General features: G+C 39.2%; 1 protein-coding gene across 2 annotated transcripts in view; it reads left to right on the forward strand.

Annotated features, from left to right (window-relative positions):
* LOC137278606 (high affinity cAMP-specific and IBMX-insensitive 3',5'-cyclic phosphodiesterase 8B-like) overlaps positions 1–17530 on the forward strand; it is a 182851-nt gene extending 165321 nt beyond the window's left edge. For both annotated transcript variants that reach the window (XM_067811074.1, XM_067811073.1), the window contains exons 15-20: positions 5037–5167; positions 5422–5508; positions 6377–6515; positions 6819–6992; positions 7763–7892; positions 8116–17530. In XM_067811074.1, the coding sequence (XP_067667175.1) occupies positions 5037–5167; positions 5422–5508; positions 6377–6515; positions 6819–6992; positions 7763–7892; positions 8116–8291 (837 nt within the window). In that variant the 3' untranslated portion in view covers positions 8292–17530. The remainder of the gene's footprint in view (positions 1–5036; positions 5168–5421; positions 5509–6376; positions 6516–6818; positions 6993–7762; positions 7893–8115) is intronic.
* Positions 17531–18126: the final 596 nt, after the last annotated feature.

Raw genomic sequence — 18126 nt, forward strand, 5'->3', positions numbered from 1 at the left:
AGGTTTATAGGTTTCGTCTGTCTTTGCCTCGCTGCAGCCAACAGGTTTATAGGTTTCGTCTGTCTTTGCCTTACTGCAGCCAACAGGTTCGAAGGTTTCGTATGTCTTTGCCTCACTGCAGCCGACAGGTTCGTAGGTTTCTTCTGTCTTTGCCTCGCTGCAGCCAACAGGTTTATAGGTTTCGTCTGTCTTTGCCTCACTGCAGCCAACAGGTTCGAAGGTTTCTTCTGTCTTTGCCTCACTGCAGCCGACAGGTTTATAGGTTTTGTCTGTCTTTGCCTCACTGCAGCCAACAGATTCATAGGTTTCTTCTGTCTTTGCCTCACTGCAGCCGACAGGTTCGAAGGTTTCTTCTGTCTTTGCCTCACTGCAGCCGACAGGTTTATAGGTTTCGTCTGTCTTTGCCTCACTGCAGCCAACAGGTTTGAAGGTTTCTTCTGTCTTTACCTCACTGCAGCCGACAGGTTTATAGGTTTCGTCTGTCTTTGCCTCACTGCAGCCAACAGATTCATAGGTTTCTTCTTTCTTTGCCTCACTGCAGCCGACAGGTTTATAGGTTTCGTCTGTCTTTGCCTCGCTGCAGCCAACAGGTTTATAGGTTTCGTCTGTCTTTGCCTCACTGCAGCCGACAGGTTTATAGGTTTCGTCTGTCTTTGCCTCACTGCAGCCAACAGGTTCATAGGTTTCTTCTGTCTTTGCCTCACTGCAACCGACAGGTTTATAGGTTTCGTCTGTCTTTGCCTCACTGCAGCCGACAGGTTCGAAGGTTTCTTCTGTCTTTGCCACACTGCAGCCGACAGGTTCATAGGTTTCTTCTGTCTTTGCCTCACTGCAGCCGACAGGTTTATAGGTTTCGTCTGTCTTTGCCTCGCTGCAGCCAACAGGTTTATAGGTTTCTTCTGTCTTTGCCTCACTGCAGCCAACAGGTTCGAAGGTTTCTTCTGTCTTTGCCTCACTGCAGCCGACAGGTTCGTAGGTTTCTTCTGTCTTTGCCTCACTGCAGCCGACAGGTTCGAAGGTTTCGTCTGTCTTTGCTCACTGCAGCCAACAGATTCATAGGTTTCTTCTGTCTTTGCCTCACTGCAGCCGACAGGTTTATAGGTTTCGTCTGTCTTTGCCTCGCTGCAGCCGACAGGTTCATAGGTTTCGTCTGTCTTTGCCTCACTGCAGCCGACAGGTTTATAGGTTTTGTCTGTCTTTGCCTCGCTGCAGCCAACAGGTTTATAGGTTTCGTCTGTCTTTGCCTCACTGCAGCCAACAGGTTCGAAGGTTTCGTATGTCTTTGCCTCACTGCAGCCGACAGGTTCGTAGGTTTCTTCTGTCTTTGCCTCACTGCAGCCGACAGGTTCGAAGGTTTCTTCTGTCTTTGCCTCACTGCAGCCAACAGATTCATAGGTTTCTTCTGTCTTTGCCTCACTGCAGCCGACAGGTTTATAGGTTTCTTCTGTCTTTGCCTCGCTGCAGCCAACAGGTTTATAGGTTTCGTCTGTCTTTGCCTCACTGCAGCCGACAGGTTTATAGGTTTCGTCTGTCTTTGCCTCACTGCAGCCGACAGGTTCATAGGTTTCTTCTGTCTTTGCCTCACTGCAGCCGACAGGTTTATAGGTTTCGTCTGTCTTTGCCTCGCTGCAGCCAACAGGTTTATAGGTTTCGTCTGTCTTTGCCTCGCTGCAGCCAACAGGTTCGAAGGTTTCGTATGTCTTTGCCTCACTGCAGCCGACAGGTTCGTAGGTTTCTTCTGTCTTTGCCTCACTGCAGCCGACAGGTTCGAAGGTTTCGTCTGTCTTTGCCTCACTGCAGCCAACAGATTCATAGGTTTCTTCTGTCTTTGCCTCGCTGCAGCCGACAGGTTTATAGGTTTCGTCTGTCTTTGCCTCACTGCAGCCGACAGGTTTATAGGTTTCGTCTGTCTTTGCCTCGCTGCAGCCGACAGGTTTATAGGTTTCTTCTGTCTTTGCCTCGCTGCAGCCAACAAGTTTATAGGTTTCGTCTGTCTTTGCCTCACTGCAGCCGACAGGTTTATAGGTTTCTTCTGTCTTTGCCTCGCTGCAGCCGACAGGTTTATAGGTTTCGTCTGTCTTTGCCTCGCTGCAGCCAACAAGTTTATAGGTTTTGTCTGTCTTTGCCTCACTGCAGCCAACAGGTTCGAAGGTTTCGTATGTCTTTGCCTCACTGCAGCCGACAGGTTCATAGGTTTCTTCTGTCTTTGCCTCACTGCAGCCGACAGGTTTATAGGTTTCGTCTGTCTTTGCCTCACTGCAGTCGACAGGTTCGAAGGTTTCTTCTGTCTTTGCCTCACTGCAGCCAACAGGTTCATAGGTTTCTTCTGTCTTTGCCTCACTGCAGCCGACAGGTTTATAGGTTTCGTCTGTCTTTGCCTCGCTGCAGCCAACAGGTTTATAGGTTTCGTATGTCTTTGCCTCACTGCAGCCAACAGGTTCGAAGGTTTCGTATGTCTTTGCCTCACTGCAGCCGACAGGTTCGTAGGTTTCTTCTGTCTTTGCCTCACTGCAGCCGACAGGTTCGAAGGTTTCTTCTGTCTTTGCCTCACTGCAGCCAACAGGTTTATAGGTTTCGTCTGTCTTTGCCTCACTGCAGCCGACAGGTTTATAGGTTTCGTCTGTCTTTGCCTCACTGCAGCCAACAGGTTCGAAGGTTTCGTATGTCTTTGCCTCACTGCAGCCGACAGGTTCGAAGGTTTCTTCTGTCTTTGCCTCACTGCAGCCGACAGGTTTATAGGTTTCGTCTGTCTTTGCCTCACTGCAGCCGACAGGTTCGAAGGTTTCGTCTGTCTTTGCCTCACTGCAGCCAACAGGTTCATAGGTTTCTTCTGTCTTTGCCTCACTGCAGCCGACAGGTTTATAGGTTTCGTCTGTCTTTGCCTCGCTGCAGCCAACAGGTTTATAGGTTTCGTCTGTCTTTGCCTCACTGCAGCCAACAGGTTCGAAGGTTTCTTCTGTCTTTGCCTCACTGCAGCCGACAGGTTCGTAGGTTTCTTCTGTCTTTGCCTCGCTGCAGCCGACAGGTTCGAAGGTTTCGTCTGTCTTTGCCTCACTGCAGCCAACAGATTCATAGGTTTCTTCTGTCTTTGCCTCACTGCAGCCGACAGGTTTATAGGTTTCGTCTGTCTTTGCCTCGCTGCAGCCAACAGGTTTATAGGTTTCGTCTGTCTTTGCCTCACTGCAGCCAACAGGTTTATAGGTTTCTTCTGTCTTTGCCTCGCTGCAGCCGACAGGTTTATAGGTTTCGTCTGTCTTTGCCTCACTGCAGCCAACAGATTCATAGGTTTCGTCTGTCTTTGCCTCACTGCAGCCGACAGGTTCGAAGGTTTCTTCTGTCTTTGCCTCACTGCAGCTGACAGGTTCGAAGGTTTCTTCTGTCTTTGCCTCACTGCAGCCGACAGGTTTATAGGTTTCGTCTGTCTTTGCCTCGCTGCAGCCAACAGGTTTATAGGTTTCTTCTGTCTTTGCCTCACTGCAGCCGACAGGTTCGAAGGTTTCGTATGTCTTTGCCTCGCTGCAGCCAACAGGTTTATAGGTTTCGTCTGTCTTTGCCTCACTGCAGCCAACAGGTTCGAGGGTTTCGTATGTCTTTGCCTCACTGCAGCCAACAGGTTCGTAGGTTTCGTCTGTCTTTGCCTCACTGCAGCCGACAGGTTTACATTAGTCATCAGTTTCATGGCCCTAATGGTGGCTACATGATGGCTGTATCCTAGGATAGTATTGTGACCCAAACCTGTGGTGCTAGTGTGATTCAAACCTGTGTTAGTATTGTTACCAAAACCTGTGGTAGTATTGTGACTTACCAGGTAATTCTGCAATGGTACGTTGGATTCAACCTAACAGGGTATATCTGATTCATCTCTGTAGGTTGCGTGTTGTTCAACCTTGCAGTCAAATGTGTGATAATCCATGGAGTGAAATGAAATGATTCAAGGCATGTTTCAGTTATGAAATGTCCCCTGTAATAATTGTTATAAATCTCAACTGCAGTGTTATCTGTTTCACTAGGATTGACCCAGTGGCAGTGGCCCAATCAGTGACAGTAGTTGTATATGAGAGTTATCTGGAGAGTTATCTACCTGTAAGCCACACTAAGGTCCACTTTGTTCCCTGTGAGTGTAACTCACACTAATATCCACTCTGCTCCCTTTAAGCCACAGTAAGGGCCACACTGCAGCTGGGGTGATTATATTACTGGCAGGACAACACTTCTTGAGCCAAAAGGGCAGATGTGGTCATGGTGAGGGGAATGAAGGTAGCTGCAGAGGATGTTCATGTACATACTCTGTAATCTGTATCAACTGTAATTAGTGCCCCATTGATCAAATTCTAAACAAATCTCTGATACGTTACAAACTATGGCTGGTCAAAATTTTCTACCCAGGTACCCCACCCCTATTACCGTACCCTACCCGGATACCCATTATGTTAATTCCTGACATCAAATTTGAAAAAAATTATGATATATTCCTCAGTCTGGAGACTAAATTTTCAAGTTTTTCAATATCTGAATCATTATATTATATTCAGTAGAAGTAACTGTAATTATGTTTAAATCTTCAAAGTACAACCTTTTAATTATGAAGGAATAACATATTACATTGTTTACTCTTTCAGTCACATGATCATAATGGGTCCCGATATTGAGACAGGTACTCAGGTCTAAATCATTACCCACCTGTCCCAGGTATGCAGGTTACCCATCCCAGCCCTATTACAAACTCTGTCTACTATGACTGAATTTACATTGATATAAACACCGTCTTTATTTTCCAGTGTATGCTACTGAAAACAATGCTCGTAGCAAAGTGAAGTTTGTTCATTTCTTTCTCTGAATACAAATTTAGTTTGATGTTTAGTTTTCATTTGACAATTTTCCAAGTTCACAGTTCTTATTATGTGAGAGACTATGTACCAGTACCACATGGTCTCGGATTATGGTGCATATGGTATACTGACCCCACTTTGGAGATAGGAATAGGAGATGTTGAACCTAAAACAACAGGATTTCATATTGTATGTATTATTTTACAGAATGTGTTTGACCAAGGTGATGAAGTTGCAGCTCTGATAGCTGCTGTCATCCATGACGTTGACCACCCTGCCAGAACCAATGCGTTCCTCATCAACGACAGCAACAGCCTTGCACTTCTCTATAATGATGTGTAAGATATCTCTATAAATAGCCTCTATCATATGAGTGGCATACAATTAAGCAATTGTTTACAGACTACACTATAATTGTTTTCAGTTTCTCTTTTGTTTTTGTCATTAAAGGACCAGAGTCCCAAATTGTATAAAAAATGCATAAAAATAGCAGATTTCAGTAAAGATATTTTTGTCACTGAAGTTAGTAAAAGACTTTAGGCAAAATATTTTTCCTAAGTTGAGAAAACATAATTCTTACATTGTGTTTTAGGGCTGTACTGGAGAACCACCACGCCGCATTAGCATTCCAACTCACACACAGGGATGAGAATGTCAATATCTTCAAGAACCTGGAGAGGTCAGTATACGTTATGTCATGAAACTCTAAAATCATCATTCTTTGTTCCAACAAAAGCTGGGGCAACAGGAGGCCAAGTTGTATGTTGCCACAATGAACTATGTAGAGTTACTTCCCTTAATCATTCAAGGATCTGCTGGTTTTATATCCTATTAAGATGCCTTGTATGTTAGCACCACTATAACCACGGATTGTTTCTTCCACCAAACTGAATGTCCGGTGGTTCATAGTGTGTTAGTCAGGAGAAAGCCAGTGGCTCAGTGTTTTGAGTTAAATTTTGGTAGCCTATTGGTCCTGTGTTCTAATCCTAGACTAACCATCGCTATTGTCATTAACTGGACAGAATAATGCCCACCTTTCCTAGTTTAACTATGGTACTTTCACATCAACACATACTGTTGTAAGGTTAGGCTGCTAGCAGTCCAGAGGAGGCTTGATGGATTGCTCATTGCCTCTTTTTTAAAGTATTCATATGAATGAATCATTTCTTGATAAGAAACAGCATTTTTTTCATTAGGTACTTTGTAAAAAGGTTGTACCTCCCTACTTTGTGAAAAGTCAGTACCTCCTTACTGTGAAAAAAGTCTGTACCACATTTCTGTGTGAATAGGTTGTACCTCCCTACTTCGTAAAAAGTCTGTACTTCCTACCTTGTAAAAAGTCTGTATTTCCAACTTTGTAAACGGTCTGTACCTTGTCCTTCAATAAAGTCTGTACCTCCCTACTTTGTAAAACCTCTGTACCTCCCTACTTTGTAAAAAGTCTCCACCTCCTTCTTTGTAAAAAGTCTGTGCCTCCTAACTTTGTAAATAATCTGTACCTCCTACTTCCTTTGATTTGTTAGCCATTGACTCTGTGACTGTTGCAGGGACGAGTATCGTCAGATGCGACAGATGATTATTGACATGGTGCTGGCAACTGAAATGAAGCAGCATTTTGAGCATTTGTCAAAGTTTGTAAATAGTATCAACAAAAGTACACTCCGGTCAGAGGAAGAGATGTCAGAGGTATTTTGAGTGGTCTTTGAATCTTGTGTTCCATACATGGAGATATATATATCTTCCAATCCTTACGTGTGAACTAAATCTAGCAGTTCGCTATACAACCAGTCTGATGATGATCTAGATTTATGTTACCGTTAGCTTTAGTTGCTTGTTTGAAAAATCAACCAAAATCATCAAAATAAAGAAAACATGTCTGACTGAAAAAAAGAGACATAATAGAATATTTGTGTATTTGTGACATATAGTTAGAATGTTTTAACTTGAAGGATCAATGTGAATGTTGAGTATATCTTGATACTGTTACAGAGCAGTCACACATCATATGACACACCGCTCTCTGTGGCCCAGCTATCTACCCCGGAGAACCGCACCCTCATCAAGCGCATGTTGATAAAGTGTGCTGATGTCTCCAACCCAGTTCGCCCCCTTGATTTGTGTGTTGAGTGGGCCAAGAGGATAGCGGAGGAGTACTTCAGTCAGGTAGGTGCTCCTGCATCAGAAGTTTGCAATATTGGCTTTCATAACACAGAAGAACCTATCATGTTTTCCATTTTGAAGTCACGGTGGCTGAGCAGGTTAGACGGCTGACTTTGTGTGCTGGCGATTAGGTGCCTGACTCTGAGGGTGCAGGTTCGAATCCCGAATGGGACTCAACCAAAAAAGTACTAGAATTTGTACTTTACTGAGGAAGTGAAATCCCAAATATGACATATGTTGCATTTGACCACTTCCTAAATGGCATCTGTCATCACATTTTGAAGTCATTCATTGTTGATTAAAAAACAACAAATATAAGATTTAATCACCACTTCAGATTCAGTTTATCTCTATTCTACTATAAACCTAGACCAATTTTTTTTCATGTTTTCTAGATTTTTGTCCTTTGAAAAAAATCCCCATTCCAAGTAATATTCCTTTTAAAATACAAAAGTACTTTACTTTTGGCAATTTATGAAATGTATATGGGGCACAAAACAATCTAAAAACATTTTAAGTTTACACTTTTGGCCAATAAAAACATTAGAATTTTACCTTTTGGTCATAGAGGGGGTGTGGGGAGGATTAATTTCTGTTCTTTTTCTTGAAAAAAATACAACCAGCAGATTGGTAAAACAAGAAATAAAATTGGTCTGTCACCTAACACGGGGCACTATCTATGTTAAAAGAGTGAAAAGAGTGTTATGTCAGTACTATGATGTACAAAAGATGAGCATGTTTAATTACTGATCAGATTCTAATCCACATTCCAGACTGACGAGGAGAAGGAGCGGAAGCTGCCAGTAGTGATGCCAGTGTTTGACCGCAAGTCCTGCAGTATACCCAAATCTCAAACTAGCTTCATTGATGTCTTCATCCAGACCATGTTTGAAGCATGGGATCGTAAGTACTGTCATTGAAGTATGACCTAACTCAAAGTAGAAACAAGCAACAGGATTGTAAGTTGATGTGTCATTGTATCCCAGTTGCGTAGAGTGATGTTCATGATGTTGATCACTTAGTTCTGCTGAAACAGTATAATTTATTCAAGGAGTTTTGAATAAAACCATATATCATCAGTAATGTTTAGTGGATCCTACAGTCAGATGTGTGCCTTGTATTGCAGAATTCAGTGACATCCCTGAACTGATGTCTCATCTCCAAGACAACTATAAGTACTGGAAGGATAAGGAGGACAGTGAGAAGGAGGAGATGGAGAAAGACGGGGAAACTCAGGACAACATCATCAAAGATGACTGTAGTGAACAGGACACCATAGATGAGGATTCTGGCAAAACATGATCAAGCCTGCATCTCCATAGCAACATGTCTTACCTGAAGTGAGTGCCACAGATGATGGCAGCCATTTTCTAGTCGGCTCAGGAGGAGATTTTCACCTCACGACTGATTCAACGTCTAGCCTAGATACTACTTGCCCATTACTATAATGTATCTGGGAGGATATATTTCTGTATGTGAAAAATGGAAATTGAAGTTGTTCTTGTTGGAGTGCCAGCTGTTTTAAGTCTTGAAGGAAGCAATGCTGAAATTAATACCCAATTTTCAAAATGCCAACAGGAAGAATGAAGTCTTTCAAGATGGATGGACTTTTATCAAGGAAATATTTTATTCCATCCAAACTGTTATCACATCAAGAACTGCACAATTTGGTGAAAATACTAGTGACCTACAACGGGCTGTGTTGGATCAAGACATGATTTTTCCTTGACAAGTGTTCCATGAAACGCAATACCTACTGTGAAATGTGATTGTATAAATTGTTTGAAGGAGTATATATATATTTGTGAATGTACATTCTTCCCTATCCCTCCATGTTGGAGCAACTGGTTGTATTTTCTCCGCTGTCGAGACAGACATGAATGCCTCATCATGGACCTGCTACTGGTACCTGCATTTACTGAAACAGTCCTGGTTACAACAGATTGTGATTACGTCACCAGGGAACATGTGCCACAGACTCTAGGTAGTAACCAGGATTGGACATCATGTCATTTCCAGTCATCACAGCTTTGGTCTCTTTTCCAGATATGGATTTAAGTAGATTACATTCATTTTTATGAGGAGGAAGGCCAAGTATGTTTTCTGATGATGTCTATTTTAAAAATTCATTCCAGGATAAGGAGAAATGTTGATCATGGTTACTACATCAAGTGGGCAATATTTCAGTTAATTGTGATCCTTGTTCCTTTAACGTCCTGTGAATACACAGGTTAAATACTGACTGGTGATGCAAGCTGATAAGGGTATACAGGTACTATAGATTGTACCATATTTATACTAATTTGTCAAGCTTTGTCTTCAATACTGGCAATGTAATATGGTTATGGGGAGTCCTGTGGTAAAGCACTCATTTGACATGCTGAAGGCAAAGGTGAAACTTCCCAATTCGGTATGATGCTCATTTTCGTTGTTCTTAAGTGTAGTATGAAAGGTATATTGGCTGAAACATCCAAAGAGAAAACACTCTAAACACAAACATTGTAAGACAAGCATTATCAATGACTTTAGAATGGAAGGAAATCATTTCACAAATTAGAAACAAAACTCTCTGGAATATTCAAGTGATATATAGCACAGTTAATATTTGGCTGATCAAGAAATTAGAAATACACTAATATGAACTACAGTCAAATTCTGATGAGCTGAATGCTGGCATCTCTAATATTATGGATAGCTTGAAGTACCTGTAGGCCCCGACCTTTCTCTGTTATAGTTGTCATCATGCGATTTCTGGTTACAGGAATTTGTCTTATAAATACATATGATGATTAAAGAAGGAAATTTGGTCCCACAAGATTTACACAACAGCAATTTTGTATAGACAAGCTGAAATGAGTCAATTAGAAGTTAATTGGTGTAGCTAACTGATCCAATTAACAAACCAGTGCGGCTCACAGTTCAAAAGGCAGATTAGTACCATGTATATCTGTCCATTGGTGACAGATTTTGTTCAGTGATTTTTGGAGGTACATGTATTTTGTATTTCATTGTGCTAGCTTTTAAATGTGTTCATACATATACTATTTGTTTTCATTATCTGTATCACCTAATGTATTAGTGCACTATATTTTGAGATAATGTGCTGAAAGGAATAGTCCAAATTCAGTCATGATTTTTTCTACTCAAGGCATACCTAAATCTCGATTACATCGATAAGTCAAACTTATTACTTGGTCCCCAGTGATTCGACTCATCAGGATTTGACTGTATGTAGTTTTCTACCTTGCCGTATGGGCACTGCTGAGCTGGACAGTCAGTCCGCTTTGTGCAACATATCACAAATGTGTAAGTCTCAGGTAATAAAGTGATGTTATTATTTAGGTCAGTGGAGCATATTTATGAAATGTTACTTTGGGAGTATTGACTTCATTGATGCATAATTTGTGAAGAATCATATCTGTGCAAATTTGCTATAACTTTGGGGCATATTATGATATATCTGTTATTTTAGCTTTCTCAGGTGGATGTGTGAAGTTGTGCATTCAGTGTTTGAAGATTAGTATGATATTAATTTGTTTGCATACGTAAAATGGACGTGTTTTATGAGACTTATTTCTACATGCTATCTCTTCATATCACTGAACTACAGTAATCTAAAGTATGGAGACCTTTTTGAACACACACATCTGATGTCTACAGGGGTTCACAGTCCAGTATTTCTACAGTGATGGGTACTCTCCAGATTTCTGCAATTATTTATGCTCTACAAACAAACTGAAAATACCTCTCATAACGTAAGCTAAACACCTTTACAGTAACACAGCTTTTGTAGAGTTTATAATGCCCTCATTTCACAGGTTTCCAGGGTGCCAATTCTCGAAAGTGTCCAAGCTAAGACAGATCCTAACTAGTGAGGATAGGAGTTATGACATCCTGTTGTTTAAGATAAGACCCATTCTTAACCTTGTCCTAAGTTGTGTAACAGATCCTAGCTAGGATAGCGAGCTCTTCCGTAGGTGAGATAGAAAAAACCTTCATCAAGTTCACCTAAATATTATCTATAATTCATTGCATGAAAAACACATATGTAAGGGCAGCTACGATCTCGTTTAGAAGACAAATGGTGAGACTAGAAATCGAAGAAAAAGGTTTGAAAGTGGTGAAATTCAGCTTTAGGTGGACTTAGTTGATCTACAAGAAATTGTAATTAATTGTATTTATAATAAAAATTCATACCTTGTATCCAGAAAAACAGAGTGAATTTGTACTCGATTAGATCTAAACTATTTTATCAGATCTAAGTATTGTTAACATATTCAGTATTTTCATCACATCAAATTCATTTATAAAACTAGGACATAACATTTGTCATCAGATTTTGAAAGTCTGCCAAAAAGAGAATTAAGATGTGCAAAAAATAGTTTCATTTGATTTTTTGTAATGATTATCATGACTTCAACTTTCATTATGCATCATCTCACAAAGTGAAAATTCACTTAGGAAATAAACAGAAGTTACTTCCCTTATCTTGTTGGCCTTGACATTGGCATTTCAGAGGAATGTGACAGAAAAGAGCCATGTTGTGACTACAAAGGGATAGAATAGGTAAGAATAAATATACATATCAGTTGTAGATCTAAAGAATATGTGTATTGCAACAAGTAAGTCTTATTCGCAACTGACAAATTGGTGATATAAACTCAAGAAATCTTCTCAACTCATAAAAACTGCGTGCTGTTGTAAATTCAGCTGTGATTAAGTTTTCACAACATCAAAATTGGTGAACATCAAGTAGCACACCATGTTGATTTCCACTGAGATGGACTTAGGATAAGTCAGAACCTATCCTAGTATTTGTCCTAAGTTAGGATATCCTAGCCCTAGGATACTTTTCGAGAAAAAGGTAGGACACCTATCCTAGACCCTAGGATCGAAGTTAGGATATCTTAGGGCTAGGATCCTTTGGAGAATAGGGCCTAGAATAATGAATCATGTGGACTGACTGATGTCCTATTGTCTATATATAGACAATACCAACACTAACTGCTGGTAAGGCAGGGTCCCATTGGCAAGATTCCAGTGGATGAGAATCATAATATTGTTTAGATTATTGAATTGAATTGAATGATTCAGATACCGTAGGATTTCTGATGCCCTTCATTCAGTTGACCATCACTCTGTTCATTGTTTGAAATGAGACAAGAACTGGTAGTTGGGGAGCCTTGTTTTCAGTGAATTAGTTTATACTTGGGTTACAAGACATAAGTTTTGTCTTACAAAAATAGGTTTGGTGTCAGTGGTTCTCAGCTGGCTGTACAGAGTTGCCTCCCTTGATTCCCAGATTCACCTTGGTTATGATCGCTGGCTGACAACACGAGTCTTTGGGTAGAAGACTATGATATAACTGAATACACTTTTCAAAGTAGACCTAAAACCCAGTCACTCACTAAAATATGAAACTAAGTTGCATTTTGTGCAAGCAAAACATGCCACACAATTTTCTGCAGATGTTGTGAATTCAATGCAATTATGTATGGGCAGTTTTCTAACTGTGTGAGTTTCCCCACTGTGTGGCCATTGTAAAGGATACCTGTGAGAATGTGTCTGGACAGTTGTTCTCTATACATGTTACCTTTGAGATCATCCAGAGTAAATCTTTTGATACCTTGCCAACTGCAGTCAATCCAATGATATGTACGTGTGTAAACATGGCAACCTAAATTATTTTTGTTGGTACATTTTCCTGTTCAACTGATGTTTTTCTGAGGGTAAATTTCAAATGATTAGCATTAGAGAGTATTTTTATAGGCTGTTTCTATGTGAATGTAAATTTATTAATCATCTGTCTTGTAAATGAAAAAGGTGATATGTATGTATAAATACATGTATTTCAAAGCATCACTTTTTTTACATGTTATTTTATCCACTTTTTAGTTAAGCATTCTGAAGTTCATTATATTTGAATGCTCATGTTGGTGACAGTATGATATTGTTACATGAGCTGTCAGATTATCAGCGTGTTCAGTAAAATACCTACCGTTTTATACCTTCAATTTCGTTACATTTCACCAACTGCCATGAAGCTCATAGATCAGTCTAAGTAAACTTAGTCTCAGTGTATTTCGTTACACTCCACCACTGAGTAGTGGAGTGTAACGAAAAGCACTGGGGATAAGTTTACTTAGACTGACTCATACATCTGTTTATCACGATTTATTGGAATCATTGTGTCCAGTCTTCACATTGACATCCCTGACATATTTCACGTAGAACTGATTTACTACATTGATGTGAATGAGTTTAGGGGTGAAATGATAAACTTATGTACATCATGTCTTCATATTATATTTGTCATGGATTACAAGCTGGAAAATTAAAATTTAGACCACACACTTTGCAGATGATCATTAATATGTTTTGAATTAAATTTTTGTTATTGACAAATGTCAATCAGCTAAAAAGTTATTTACTTGTTTGTTTTTAGGGAAAAAGTTGTTAGTTTCCCAGTTCATGTGGCAGATCTTTTTATGTCATACCTTAGAAAGGTCAATATGTGTCTAAATTTACAGTGACACAAGATTGGTTCAGTGTCAGTATTGTGATGATGAGGTCAGTTTTCTGGTTTTACTTACCTTCGGATATTATTTAAGGAAGGTTTTAGAAAATTAATCTCCTAGTTATCCTAGCAACATTTGACGTTTGAACTGTTTGAGAGGCATTCTAGAAGTTGTAAGCAAAACTAAGAATCACAAGTCTATTAATGATCAACTTGTGTATTGTATGCTAACAGTTTTTCAGTGCAGATACTTACAGGTATACCATTTTCATGCTACTGTAAAATAAAGAAGGTGATCACTGCCAAAGACTTGTGATTCCAATCCAGTGTTTTGCTTGCATGTCCTCACATTTTGACCAAAGCATGCCAACACCAAATTATCAATGTATGTAACCTCATCAACATTTGTTTCTCAATGATTATCAGCTACAGACGTGGAGGATCTTTAAAACTTAGAACAGACAAGCATGTCTTTATGTGCTTCCTTAAATCTATTAAATACTACTGATGTTTTCCTAGGACTACACTTAGCCTGTTATGGGATATGTCACATTAACTGCAGTAGGAAACATTCTGCCGCAACTGTCTCAGTATTAGCTCAGTAATACCAACATGTTATAGGACTGTATCATGGTACAACACTACTGGTACATAAACTGATCATTTCACCCCTAATGATATTAGTCTGTGATAGTGTTTATTTGTAAATAATATTTTTCCTTAATTCTGACTGTTTGCTTAATGTCTGCATTTGCCTTGAAGCCTGAATCAAGGGTTCAACCTTTGACCTCATTAGTTTGATTTGCATATATATGCATTGTGGTCAGTTGTGACATGTGATACTTTAGTTAACGCCCTGGCCATTTGCAACACCAACAGTTGGATGTGATCAGCATATCTCATGGGACTTAAAGAAAATATTGATGTAGTTATCATTAAGAAGTAAAAACATAACAAAATAATACTGTATATAGTGTATCATCAGATGAGTTGGAAATATGCACATATTTAAAACTTCCCTTTGTAGTTTGGGTCCTTGGGTCTTGGACATTTTCTTCTGTAGTTTATTGAGGACTTTTCATTTTAATTTTGTCGTATTTTGACATTATTGAAGTGAGTGCTGAAACAACATATAAACCTCACTGTTCAATGTCCACTTATCACTCACCCTTATATACGGACTGGGTGGAGTATGATAGCTGGACATTTAAAATGTCACAAGCAGCATGTACCTCATACATTAATATAACTGGAAGTATGTATATACATGTTTACTATTTACTACGAGAAGACAAAACATATGTTTAGGCATTATTAATCATATCACTAGATTACTATAAAGGTATTCAAATGTTTTACAATAAAAGTTTCAGTAAGCATGGACTGTTTGAATTTGAAATCATGCTATCAACCTATTAATCACACTGGATGGAAATATTAATACAGACACTGACAGTAGTAAATAAGATAAATAGAAATTCATGCTGCTCCTTATCTGTAAATTGGCATAGTATCAAGATTAGGAAAGTTATTCAATAGTAAACCTTTCCTATGACATTCTGTACTGAATCTATTTTGCTCTCCGGGAAAATAGCCATGTCTGTTCTCATGGTCAAGAAGACTAAGTAGTGTTTGTAAACTTCCAAGAGGGTGTATGAAACATTGTTTATACTTATAAACCATCGTTGAAGAGAAACTTAAAATTTTGATGGAGGATAATGTTAAGAATGCATATTAAACCCTGAAAAGATTACATGTAATGCCAGAGACTGCTTTAAAGATAATCCAACAGTATGAAGATCTCCTGCTACCACTGATGACATGTTGATCAATAACTCTGGTCACAGTGCCAGTACAGTTGGTTTGGCCTCTCTCATAAGACAACTATGTTCATTCTCAGGAGTGAACTGGAAGTGATTTTTACAAAGGTTTCAGTTCGCTTGGTTCCAGGTTCTCCAAGTCCTCATAAGAACCTCTCAAAGTTGATAACCTCTGATGAGAATGTACATCATTTTGATAATGCCAGCTGATTTCCTAGACATGTTGTAAACTCGGATGAGTTTGGATTCAGCATCTTCAGCTGAAAACTTAGCAGCAGCAGAAACAACTCACTATCCTCCCCAACATTGACAAGCTCATCAGTGTTCTGGGATTACAAAGGAGTCCTTGTACGGATTATCTCCAAAATGCTGAACCATAAGTGACCAATACAATGCCACAGCAAATGTACAAGCATATCCAGGCTAGATACCAAATTAACTAAAGGTATCTTCTCCTACCAGGACAATGCACCTGTGTGCAAGTCTGTTGTTGCCCAGGATTACAATGCATGACTGTTGCTTTCAAGTCATTGAACATCCTCCTTGCAACCAGATTTTGCTGTCAGAATCCTGTGTCTTGGGAAATGTAAAGAAAGAAATGACTGACAAGTATCAGGCAGAATATGGTGACATTATTTCTCTTGTACTATTTCCATCACTTGGTATTCTGATAGAAATGTCGATATGTGGGTCTAGTGGATAGCTTGATCCAGACCACAAGAAGCACCTGTCTAGACAAGTATGTCTAGTGGATAGCTTGACTCACACCTACAAAGGCCCTTCCTAGACAAGTAGGTCTAGTAGACAGCTTGACCCAGACCACAACATGCTCCTGGCTAGACATGTAGGTCTAGTGGACAGCTTGATCCAGACTACAGCAAGCTCCTGGCTAGGCAAGTAGGTCTAGTTGATAGTTTCATCCAGAACACAACAAGCACCTGTCTAGACAAGTGTCTAGTAGACACCTTGATCCAGACCAGTTCCTGTCTAGACAATTAGGTCTAGTAGATAGCATAATCCAGACCTACAAAGGACCAGTGATTAAAAATGATAAGCTTGACATACGCATTCACTCAAATGTGATAAGCAAACAATTTTTCTTTCATGTTTTGAAAGTGAGGTGATATTGGACAGGCATTGGAGGAAGGCTAGTAACACAGGCACTATGCAATAAGAAGACACCTTAACAGGAATCTTGACAATCACTTAGTACTACAGACATCCCCCCTCATGTAGGTATGTCCAGCGGGGAGACTTAAGACATGGATGAAGAGTAAATGCTTGGCTATTTACCAAAACTGACATCAGCTGAGTCTAGACCAAGACAGTTAAAAGTCTATCATGAGAATTTTGATTGTTATTTTAACTGTTGCTAGTATAGTAAAGTTGGGAGGATAAATATTCATTGAAGTCACATCAGCAACTTTGCAGCTATTCATGTAATTAAAGGAATGGATGCTTTTCATCACCAAATGGTGTTTATAGGAAATAGGTATCTTTAGGCATTAATTTGACATGTTTTGAATATATATATAGGCACATAGAACATTTGATTAGTAAATACAATAAATGGCACACTTCAACTGTTAATGCCTCATAATTTTATCATTGTTAACATGTGAAAATATATATATATATATCCCTTTTTTGTTACTGTTCATTTTAAATATTACTTAAACATATATTTGATATTTGTAAATATATATTATAGAATCTATTTTTTTCTTAATAGCTATTATTTCACTTCTTTGATATTAATAACATTAACTGTTTGTTTTTTTCAAATATTGTCTTCAGCGGGCAAATGTCTTGAAATCTGACAAATTCAAACCGCATGTCAACATGGATATTTAAGAGATATATCATGAAAGATATGTACTTATAGAGATATATATTTTCAGTGAAACAAGAGTGCAGTATTGACACTGTTTGGTCAGTGGACATTGAAGATATGGCCCAGTGGGTAGGTTACACATTTCGGGTACATCTCAGTGGACACTGGACTGAAACAATCTGCATGGATACATGTAGAGCTAGGGCTGCTACTTCTCAACAAGCAAATATTGTGCTGTCATTTTGTTGAAGTAAATCTATGTTATTATGTTACATTGTTGTGTACATATGGCATATGTAATTATAAAGTATGTATGTTGTATTATAATTCAGATTTCAAAATGGTTATTAACTAAAGTGTTGTTCATAGATTACATGTTTTTGTTTTGCCTTGTATTCCACCTGATTTCACATGAGCTTGGTTTAATGCTCCTGGGATCAGCACTTACCTCTAAACTATCATATACTACAAACAAAATGTATTGGAACATCCTGAAATTTGACAGTCACAAATAAAACATTGTGAGGTCAATTATACTCTAAGGTAAATATAACTTTTTGTTAGCTTAATGGGCACTTTGAACGACACGTTAGAACTGGCAGTGATGCAACTGATTCAATATTCACTGAGTTTAGTGAAATGAGTGTCTTGCTAGGATACACTTTCATGTTGATCACTGGACTGCCTGGTCCAGACTTGATTATTTAGACCATCACCATGTAGCTGGATTGTTGATTCCAATGGTCCGCAACAAACAAGACAAACCTATCATGCCAATCATTCCTGAACTGAACATCTGTGGTCAGATAAATCAGGGACGCATTAATGCACAGATTAATGCCTATGTTTGTGAATACACACCAGGGTTAAAGAATATCTCATATGCTGGAGATACACATCTGGGTGTATGATCAAGGAAATAGCATATTAAAACACTCCAGGACATGCCTCTGTACAGACTGTAGG

This window comes from Haliotis asinina, chromosome 3 (genome assembly GCF_037392515.1).
Source record: "Haliotis asinina isolate JCU_RB_2024 chromosome 3, JCU_Hal_asi_v2, whole genome shotgun sequence".
Taxonomy (NCBI): domain Eukaryota; kingdom Metazoa; phylum Mollusca; class Gastropoda; order Lepetellida; family Haliotidae; genus Haliotis; species Haliotis asinina.